The sequence below is a fragment of the Zosterops lateralis genome (assembly GCF_965231275.1).
Source record: "Zosterops lateralis genome assembly, contig: HAP1_HAP1_SCAFFOLD_55, whole genome shotgun sequence".
NCBI classification, from domain to species: Eukaryota; Metazoa; Chordata; class Aves; order Passeriformes; family Zosteropidae; genus Zosterops; species Zosterops lateralis.
The window spans coordinates 97,429-108,280 of record NW_028154611.1 but is presented as its reverse complement, the minus strand read 5'-3'; the positions used below and the strand labels follow the sequence as shown (position 1 = coordinate 108,280).

At 38.6% G+C, this 10,852-nt stretch overlaps 1 protein-coding gene and 1 pseudogene across 2 annotated transcripts; both read left to right on the top strand.

The window, feature by feature from the left end:
* Positions 1 to 2: 2 nt before the first annotated feature.
* Positions 3 to 6,469, top strand: LOC310923439 (beta-sarcoglycan-like; annotated as a pseudogene). The gene is made up of 6 exons: positions 3 to 395; positions 1,434 to 1,642; positions 2,429 to 2,614; positions 2,716 to 2,907; positions 3,420 to 3,551; positions 4,390 to 6,469. The product of its transcript is annotated as a beta-sarcoglycan-like (transcript).
* A 767-nt stretch (positions 6,470 to 7,236) lies between these two features.
* Positions 7,237 to 10,631, top strand: LOC310923438 (leucine-rich repeat-containing protein 66-like; the record flags this gene model as incomplete). The annotated part of the gene is made up of 2 exons (XM_083885444.1): positions 7,237 to 8,122; positions 10,438 to 10,631. Exons 1-2 carry the CDS (start codon positions 7,627 to 7,629, stop codon positions 10,629 to 10,631), a joined length of 690 nt encoding a protein of 229 aa, XP_083741570.1. The 5' UTR covers positions 7,237 to 7,626.
* Positions 10,632 to 10,852: the final 221 nt, after the last annotated feature.

Genomic DNA, 10,852 nt, shown 5'->3' with positions numbered 1-10,852 from the left:
TGATGGTGATGTACGGCCGGCGGCGGCGGCGGTGCCACGGTAACGGAGAGGGGCAGCGAGGAGCGGGTACGGCCCGCGGCCGCCAGGTGACGCTGCCGGGTAACGGCAGCGGGCGCGGGGACCCGCCGCGCGGAGCGGCACCAGGGGGCGCCCGCGGGCCCCGCGCGGCGGCGGCGGGGCAAGATGGCGGCGGCCGGCCCCGAGCAGGTCCGTACGCGGCGGGACACGGGCACGGGAGGGCGGCGGCGCCGTCCCCGCCGGGGTCAGGGGGGACCGGGCCCGCGGTGAGCGGGCGGGACCCGCTCGGCCGGGGAGGGGAGAGGCGGCCCGAGGCTGCTGTCCGGGCGGGGCGGGGCGGGGCGGCCCGCAGCGGCGCCGTGCTGCCCGAGGCGTGGGTGTGCCACAGACGGCAATGGTGCGTGCCCGGCACTGCACTGAGGCGCAGGGTTCTGGCCGGGGCGGGAGGCGGCGGGTGCCCCGGGGCCCGCAGGTCGTGTGTGCTCTGCAGGGCCACACGGGGCCCGAACATTTCCATAAACTTGTCAGGTCAAGCACCTTTCTCAGTACTATCTCTTAGCTCTTCAGCAGCAGAAGAAAACACGGTGTTGCTACTTCAGCGTAGACGTGCAAGTGCAGTCACTTAAGTGTAGTTTTAGGATTCAAGTGAACAAACTTAATTCCGTCCAAAAGATCAAGCTTCTTCTTTGAACATGTGAATCCCTAAGTAACAAACCGTTCCGTTTTGGACAGCTACAAAAATACATTAAAGATTTATTTTCACTACGAATATGTACAAGAGTTTCCTCTATTAATTTGTTACATTGAGAGGAAATCCCTTACAATGTCATAACTTCAGATTATTACACGAAAGCCACTCCGGCCAAGTTCCCCATGCCAGGTGTGAAGCCTCACAGTATCTTTCTCGATGCTGCATGCAAGCAACAGGAGTTGAATGCAAACCCTGTACTGTCAAACTAATTTAAAAACTGTATCCACCATGCTCTTCTTGAATAGTCACTGAGAGTCTATCACATATGAGCACGGAGGGAACTAAAATCCTGTGTACTGGCAGATGACGTGCAGGATTATGTCCTGTATCATCTCTGAGAGGTAAAAACTTGATGAATTTCTTGGTAGCTGGTTTTAGGTTTTTAACTGTAACAATATAATTAATAATTCCCATCTGCCATGATAAATATTAAAGTCATATATTGTCTGAAAGTATCTGGATTTTAAATTTAGTCATTATGTTAGCAGAGGTTGCTGTGGTTCTAAGTGTGTATTCTGACAGCAGGGTGGCAGACGGAAAAATTATTCTCAACATAATATCCAGTATATTCCACCAGTCAGTTTACATTGTTTGCATACATATGTGTGTGTCATTGTAGCTAATTTACGTGCCTTTTGAAGCTAACCCATGCCCTGTGTTACAGCAAAGCTCTAACGGCCCGGTGAAGAAGTCTACGCGAGAGAAGGCTGTGGAACGCAGGAACGTTAATAAGGAGCACAACAGCAACTTCAAAGCAGGATACATTCCAATTGATGAAGACCGTCTCCATAAGACAGCGTTACGTGGCAGGAAAGGCAACTTGGCCATATGTGTGATTGTTGTTCTTTTATTTTGGCCGTCATCAATCTGATTGTGAGTATAATAGCTATAGCGTAAGTAACATTAGGTCGTGTTTCATTCTGACAGTTCACTAAAAAAATAAAACTTCCAGGATGGCCAAGGACTTATAATGTACTGAAGGAGATTCCCACTTTTCTCCTTTCTTTTTAGTTCTTTTGTAGTCTGAGCAAGATTAGATGGAAGAATGGTGTAAATTCAGGCACGGTTATTTCGGTTATCATGGTCACCCCATGAGAAGTGTTACTAGTACATATGAATTCAGGATATATGGCATATAAAATATGGTTATATTTTACATTACAGAGCTGTATGTGAACATTTAGAATTAACTAGGTACTGCACTTTAAAACTTCATTGTTCTAATAACCACATTTTTATTGCTTGGTCAATGAGAAATAATAAATTATTTTTTGTAATTGCACATCCATCTCTGAGGATGCATTCTTGCAGTTCAACGTTAAGTATATACCAAGCTGAACTGTTCAGGAAATCTGTTTAGTCAGTGGTTACCCTTAAACAAAAGAAAGATGTAACTGTGGATGCAATTTAACATTTTATATATATAGAAATAATTTTAGCTACTGTTTCTAATAAGTCTAAAAATAATTTTAAATGCTTTTCATAATTAAATGTGTTATGATGTTTTCAATAGGAACAGACTACAGTAAACTCATACTTAAACCTCACTTAAACATTGACATTAATAATTGTTCAAATAAAACATCTAATTAATACAATAATTGTGGTAGGAAGATCCGAACAATCAACATGATGATTGAAAATGTGTTTCTCTTTCAGATTACCCTGGTTATCTGGGCAGTGGTAAGAATTGGTCCCAATGGTTGTGACAGTATGGAATTCCATGAGAGTGGCTTACTGCGGTTTAAGCAAGTGTCTGACATGGGTGTTATACATCCCTTATATAAAAGCACTGTAGGAGGGAGACGGAATGAAGACTTGGTGATCACTGGGAATAATCAGCCTGTAAGTTATAACATGAATTGAAAGTTTGTGAGCAACACTAGAGAATTACACTCACATTGCTAATTTGAAACATCATTAAGTTCATGACTTTGTTTCTGAAGATTGTATTTCAGCAAGGAACAACCAAGCTTAGCGTGGAAAAAGACAAAACTTCTATTACCAGCGATATTGGCATGGAATTTGTTGACCCACGAACACAAAATACTTTGTTCAGCACCGACTATGAAACCCATGAATTTCATCTGCCAAATGGAGTTAAAATATTGAATGTACAAAAGGCCTCTACAGAGAGGGTATGTCTCTTATCTTTTGTAAGTAATAAGAATACAGCCCATTGTTTGTTTGTGTAAAAGTAGAGTTGGGTTAGTGGTTTTATAGAGGGTTGAGTGTGCCTTTGGAAACACTGAGCAATCGTGTTGCAGAAAAACCACTCACAACTATGAATACATAGGAGGAACAGGTTAAGTGAAAATGAGGGGTAAATTTACATCATCTGTCTTAACAGGAAGCCTGTATTTGGTACAAGTGTTAGCTGTGTATCTCATAAAATTGTCATATAAATTGGGTTTTTTTTATACAAGAAAAATTAATTTCACATACCTTCCAAAATTCACTGATCTTGTTTTGAAACTGAACGTGGGAAATAACAAATATGCAGAAGCTAATGGCAGAAGGGCAAAAAGTACATTCAAGGTTTTTATTACATTGCACAGCACTACTCTTAAGGTAATTAAAGTTACTCAGACAAATGCAAGTAGCACATTTTCATTAAGGTGTAATACAGCTTTTTTGGTTATGTTCTTAGATTACCAGCAATGCAACCAGCGATCTAAACATAAAGGTTGATGGTCGTGCCATTGTCCGGGGAAATGAAGGTGTTTTCATCACAGGCAAGACAATTGAGTTTCGAATGGGTGGAAACATGGAACTTAAAGCAGTAAGTATTTCAAATTAAAGCAATTCTTCTAACAGCTTAGTTTCAAATCTAGGCTGATAGTAAACTGATGTAGCTTTATGTCATTTCAAATTTTATAAAATTACTCATGCACAGAAGTCATTTGGATTTAAATAGATGGTTTATTACTTTGCAGTTAAGTAGTGGTTGAATAGTTCCAGGTAATATTGATTTACCGCTATTAAGACACCAAAAACCTACAATGCAGTTAAAGCTAATATATTGGCCTCTGTACTGGCATGAATACCAAAAGGAAGTTAATCTCCTCTGAAAGCTTAACCAGGGATGGCAATGTTTGCCAGAAGAGCAGAGCATATAGTTTGGAGCATTCTGTGCTGCTGCTCTAAGATTCACTGGCATTTCTTTAAGATTTTTGGAGATTAAGATGGTAGTATATATAGAACGATGGAAAAAAATGATAAAAATAAAGGTATATGCACTTTCAAATGTGAATGAATTTCATGCATGAATTCAAACACTGTTTCCTGTTTCATGTCCATATTTTATATTTACTGCATTTGCTAATAAGAATGTCAAGTGGAAAGTCACCCTACTGCTGTCTTTCTCAATATCGATACACCACTGAAATAGCAAAGTACATTGCTGTATATAGTCAAGAAATCCACAGGCATTGCTGTAATTGTTATTAAAAAATTAAACATTTGCATACATACCTTTTTTTTACTGTTGATTCTACAGCCATCCTAGACGTGTTATTTATCCATTAAACCAGCTTGTCCTTCTCAAAAACAATATGCCTTATTTACATTAGAAGTTGTAATTCTACAACTTCTTTTTTTTTTTCCTGTCTCCTTACTAGGAAAACAGCATCATCCTGAACGGAACTGTGATGGTCAGCCCGTCACGACTGCCAAGTTCTTCTCACGGGGAACAGTTCAATAACGGCAACTGGCTGCGCTTCAAGCTGTGCATGTGTGCGGACGGGACGCTGTTCAAGGTTCAGGTGACAGGGCACAACATGGGCTGCCAGACCTCTGTCAACCCCTGTGGAGCCACGCACTGAAAGAAACTGCTGCAGGGACAGGTCTCCTCCGTGTTTACACATATTTGTATGAAGTAATTGCATGCCTTCAAGGGTTTCTTCTTTTGCAGCAGTTTATGCTAACATTTCTTACACTGTATTTTTAAGGAAAGGCTGTTACAGTCAGCAGTATTAGGTCATCATCCTGTTAGCTGCAGTACTGGCACTGAATCTATAAGCTTTCAGTGTACGTGCATACTGAAGTACCTTCTCGAATTGGGATCAGTAGAATATATGTAAAAGAACATGATCTTGGCAACACCTCTACTGCCTACAGTAGTCTCTTGAGGAGGTTTTTGTCCTGTCTCAAGACCTTGAAGACTGCTGAGAATATAACCACAGTCTGAAGTACTTCAACACGAATGTCAACTTTTTGTTGAAAATAGATTCTCCTAGGATGGCTGAAGTGGCAGACTTTTCTCTGCTTTCTTGTTGATACATTGATTTACCCCAAACTTAGGTGGTTTACCAGATGTGTACTGAGGGGTAATGCCAGATTCACTTAAAAATATCACATGATTTCTGCCATGTATTCTCATGTTATTAAAAAAACTGTGCTATCATAAATAATATTTGCAAAGTAATACTGAGTATGGAAATGTAACTTGAATTTTGAAGTAGTCTTGCAGTTATTGAAGTGTTGCTTGAACTTCCATTCTGTCTGTGCAGTTAATGCATTCTGCAGTTGTTTAATTTATGTGAAATACTTACAAAATGTGTTTATATTAGAAGTACGTTTTTAAAGATGTACTTACAACTTGCTTACTACCCAAAAATAGTGTTTTCCGAGGTGCTCTAATGTGAACAGTGTCTGAGTCCATTACTCGATAGGTAATAATCTAAGCTTAACTGTTGCAGCAGTGTCTGAGGTCAGTTCTCTCCTTCCCCATAATTTTCAGTACTGATGCATTACTGAAACATCGGAATTAAATTCTGAAGTTAAACTGCAGTTTTGTAATTCTAAACGTGATGGGAGGACATCAGACTATGTGTATCAGAATTTGTCAACAGTGAAACTATGGTGAACTGGGGCCTGCTGCAGCCTTCCAGTGGCATTTGCAGCAGTGATGTGTTTTGAGCTAAAAATAAACCAGCTATTTATAAGATTCTTTCTTTCCCCACCCCATGTATTTCTTCAGTTTAAAATAGCTTGGTTTAGCAGTAGCGTCAAGTAATCTTAATATTGGAGGTCTCAAAAAACTGTTTGTAACAGCTTTTTGACAAGATTTTTGATAAGCACACCCTTCATTACCTTCAAGTTGCATGAGTTTTGCACATTAACTTCAGAACTGATTATTTGTTACATGAAGGTAAACCATCTACCCTTGTTTTACAGTGCTTAAAGTACATAGGATTCCATAAAATACAAATCAGCTCCTGCTGTAACAAGAAATTCAACTCTAAGGCCCCAATTTCTGAACTTCATGGAAGGCAGTAAACGCTCATGCAGAACGTGTATGGGTGGAAGTGGTTGCTGGAGGGATATTCATAAGTCAGGCATTACAGCACATGGGGGAGGTCAGAGGAGTTGTATTTCTCTCACTGCTCAAAGGCAGATTTTGATGCTCAGTAGTTGTTGGGGGTTTGGGGCTGGTCAGCAGTGGAGCCGTTCTGACAAAATCAGAATAAGCAGAATATAATGTAGCAAAAACCACTGAGTTCTCACACTAAAGATTACGGGGAAGTACTAACATTTTGCATACTGTCTTTATGGACCTCAGACTTTTATCAGAGATAATAGTTACTAAACACTTTAACACACATTTTGCTGCTTTACACCCATCTTTGCTGCTAAGCGGTAACTCAATTTCTGTTACAGTTAAAAGGAGGAAATAAACTAACATTTTTCAAATTGTCACTCATGCTAATGGCAGCTTGTCACTTTCTGTATACAAATGGAAACACAAAATATAAAGAGCAGTATCCTCAAAGCTGACATACATCTTGAAAATGCCTTGGTCAACTCGATTACACACGTATTAAAGCTCTTCTCTGATTAATACTGACATGTCTATATGCTAGTATTGGATTCCCATAATTATCAAGAGTTCTTTTTAAAATACTGTGTGCAATGTACAGCTGAAAGATTTTGTCACAAAGGTACTCTTAAATCATGATCTGCAGAATTTTTTTTCAAGTGTGGATTTTTTTTTGTCAAAATGTAGCAAAACCAGTCATAAAAATACCAAATGAAATAAATTATCAAATTTGCTAGCCACTATGTATTGTTAATATATTTTACATTTATATTACGCAGTTTGATAAACGTTGGCACCACACATGCCTTCTGTTGAGCATTTATTTATCTTCTAACTGCCTAAGGTACATTTTTCTGTATGTATTAAAAGCATAGAGTAGAACACTGTTTATTTCAGTCCCACAGATGCACTTAAGATTTTTTGTGTATAAAGTGCATTCTACATGCCTGTGTAAAATGCTATACTGGGTACGCTGAAACAACTTGCATGTGAAGAGTTCTCACCATCTCTAAGTGTGGTGGTTGTTCCAATGGGTGAAAGGCTGTAGAATTTCAAACGTTTGTTTTGAAATAATAAATTTTACAATGCAGCTGCTGTTCAGAAGTGTTTATTTTAAGAATATGAAGAATGTGTAAGAAACTGGAAGTATAAAAATTGTTCCACACCCCTTTGTCATAGATTGTATGTGGTGGACTTTGCTTAGTGTAATTGTGTGCAGTACCTGAAGCAGAGTTCAAAAGTCTCCACTGTTGTTAGATCTCAAGCTCCCAAGAAGCTGTGTTTCTCGACAAAAGGCTGGAAAAGAAAAAAAGGTTCTAATTGTTTTTTGGGATAGATGGAGGGAGGGGGAGGTTACCAGTTTATTAATGTACTTTTTGAAAATAAGACTCCATTCTATTTAATGCAGAATGTTGGTAATGCTGTGGTTATTTGGTGTTGATTTTTTAAAATGTTTTTTTAAATGTCAAACTACATTTACTTTCTGTTCTTGTTGTGCTGAATTTAACCATAATTCTACATTTTAGATTTAGATACTATGGATAACCTTCACTTGCATGTCATAGCTGTGGTCCTTTACTTTAATCTTCCTGGATCAGTGGGAACCAAGTCACAGCGTATTCTTCCTGCTACACATCACCGTTCAGAGTGCCACTGGGATGGGCAGTTCTTACTGAATTGCTCTTTTACCAGAATATCTACTATTCCAGAAGATACACCAAAAACAGCAGTAACAGCTGATTTGAGTTACAGTAATATTAGAACTTTTGTGTGCTCTGATGGAAGAAATGAAGAGTGGATGCTAAAACACCTGAACCTCAGTAACAACCTGCTTTCCGAACTCACTTTAACTACTTGTACAAATTTACCCATTTTAGAAACTCTAAACCTCAATGGTAATGCCATCCACACCCTCACACTGGATATGCCTACACCTGCACACGGGTCTAAAAAGTACAGCATTGTTGATCGTCTCCTGCCTGCTTTGAAAGTACTGTCAGTTGAAAGAAATAATCTTAATACAGTTCCAAGAGGTAAGCATTTCAAAAATCTTTAAGGACTTGACTCCCAAGGGGTAGGTTGGTTTTGGATATAATTTCTATACCTTACTGAATCTAGAGTGTGACTTTCCCAATTTATTATGCTTAAGGTGAGGGAAAGTTTCGCTGGCAAATATAGAGGTAGAAGTAAATCAGTTGTTTGTTTACTTTATTAGGTTTTTTAATAGTCTTAGCAACTGTACTGTGTTAATAGTAGTCAAATATAACTGGAGCAGTATTCTTGCTTGTTGTATAGAAAGGAGAATAAGGATCTTTGGAAAAACATCAGCCTCCACATTCCAGTTGTGAACCTTAAAGGTCAAAAAAATTACAGACTATGAATTTCATACTACCCTTCAGAAGGAAATCAACACTATTAAATAAAACTTCCTGCAGTTTCAGTATTTCAGAGACAGGAAAATATATTTTGTTCATTCCAAACAATTTTGCTCAGTACCTTTAATACTCAATCACAGTGACACCTTGGTGTAACAGGAGAGGGCTGTAAGGTTTCAAGAGATTTTGAGAAAGGCTTTGCTGGTCACTGAACTATGCTGGGAGCTTAACCTTTATGCAGGGATGATTCATAGTGGCCAAATTATTTAAATGAAGCAGAAGCTACCAGATGAACAATGCTGTCCTATACAATATGTTGAATTTATTGATGTCTGATAACACCATCAGATTCATTAGAGTTTGAAAATACAGGACAAGTGATGACAAAAATACCACTTATCCCACAAAGTCACGCAAAGATGATAATATATTTTCCCCTACACAGGGTCATAAAAGTTCTGTTCTCCTTTTATGCTGTTAAATAATTCTCTGGCACAAAGAAAACCCATATCACTTAATGATTTTGTAGTGCTTGTACAGACAAGGTATCTATATAGACAGTATAAAAACCTTACATTATAAAATACATTGATGAAGATTTGATTTGGTTTTATAGATAAATATGACTGCCCATTAAAAGATGCCTTAGAAGGTCAGTCAGATGAATCCTCTTCTATAAGAGACTCAAATTTTTTAAGTTCAAATTGCTGTGCATGGTACCACCATACTTTAAGTTATACTTTAATCCTATATTCATTTAAATACATGTTCAAAACATTCTTCTTGTCCAGAATACTTCACTGAAATTCTGAGGTTTAAGATCTGGAAAGAAAACACAAACAGCAGTTCTACAGCAGAGGTTTCCCACAGAGAAACCCTTCTCCCAGCTCCCCAGGAGTGAGGCTGCTGCCATACCAGTGTATATTTTTGGCACAAGCTTAAATTCAGGGAAGTAGCCACAGTACAATTCCTCACACAGGTGCAGTGATGAATTTATGAACTTACAGAACTTCTGTATGCCTTTCCTATCACCCACCTCTAGTTTTATACCAGGAATGAATCATTCCCTCTGCTTTTCACAATAAACCCGAAGATCAATTACTCTGCAAACAGAGCTGCTGGCTGAGAAAAGCTAGTTCTGGTAAACAAGGTGACACCAAGGGCAAAATTGTTAAGAAGTAGCAGCTTCTCAACAATGCCCAAAAATCACTTTAGAGTGACACTGTGGTGCTGAACACTCATCATCAGTGGGAATGCTGAGTGTTCAAACGTCTGCCTCTCCCTTGGGCTTTGCAGGCTGGAGCTTCAGGGCTGCCTTCACAGCACCTCAGAAAAATGAGGTGTCTCCAGCTATCAAGTGTTCTGATGTAACGTGGATGTTATTGTAACTAGGATACACTGAAGATTATACTGCCATGCTTCATAATTCACAGGCAGACGGGCACAAGCAACAACATGGTTTTGTTTTCATTTCTTTTACATCCTAAGAATATAGTTCAAATAATTCCACAGATGAAAAACTCCCATGAAACCACCCATGCAAATGGATAGGAGATACTGTATCACCTTTTTCATCTTTATCTTTTACTTACAATTAACATATTAGGAACTTGTCAACTCAATATATTTTACCCTTTTCACATTCCTTTCCTACCTCTAGTTCTCCAGAGAAGCTTGCGCAAAGTACGGAGATCAAAATAATTTTGATAGCACAAAGAAATGCTAGTGCTTTTATGAAAGTGTCAGTTTTTAAGACATTCATTAACGGAATATTTTAATGTGCTAGCTGTTGATTCTATGCAGCTTTTAGAATGGGACAACCACTGATCAGGAAAGGCATAACACAAAGGCTGCAGCTACTCATTGCAATAGTGGAATGGAAGGAATTTTGTTGCAAAGCATTTTATAAAGACACTTGATGCAGTTGGGAAAACAAGACTATAAAATGTAAAATAGGTTTTTTTTCTTCCTAGGACTAGGCCTCCTGCAGTCTTTACAAACTGTCCATATGTCATCCAATGCCATACAACATATTGACCCAAAAGATTTTCAAAACCGTTCACAGCTGAAGGACATTGACCTGCGAAACAACAAGATAACTAAAATGCATCCAGATGCCTTCAGAGATCTCAACAAATTACAGGTTGTAAAGCAATACAACTGTTAGAATATTTTATTTTAATCATTAAAGATATTATTTACCAACTATTAAGCATGATTATATGATTCTTATTATAATACTAGTGTATAAATAAAAAACTAGAGCAAATGGTGAAAATATTTTTTTTATATTTGCTTTTTACATGTAGGAAAACACATGCTAAAATGTACAAGATACAACCATAAATTCACAATTTCTCTATGCCACAAACCAATCTATAACTGCCT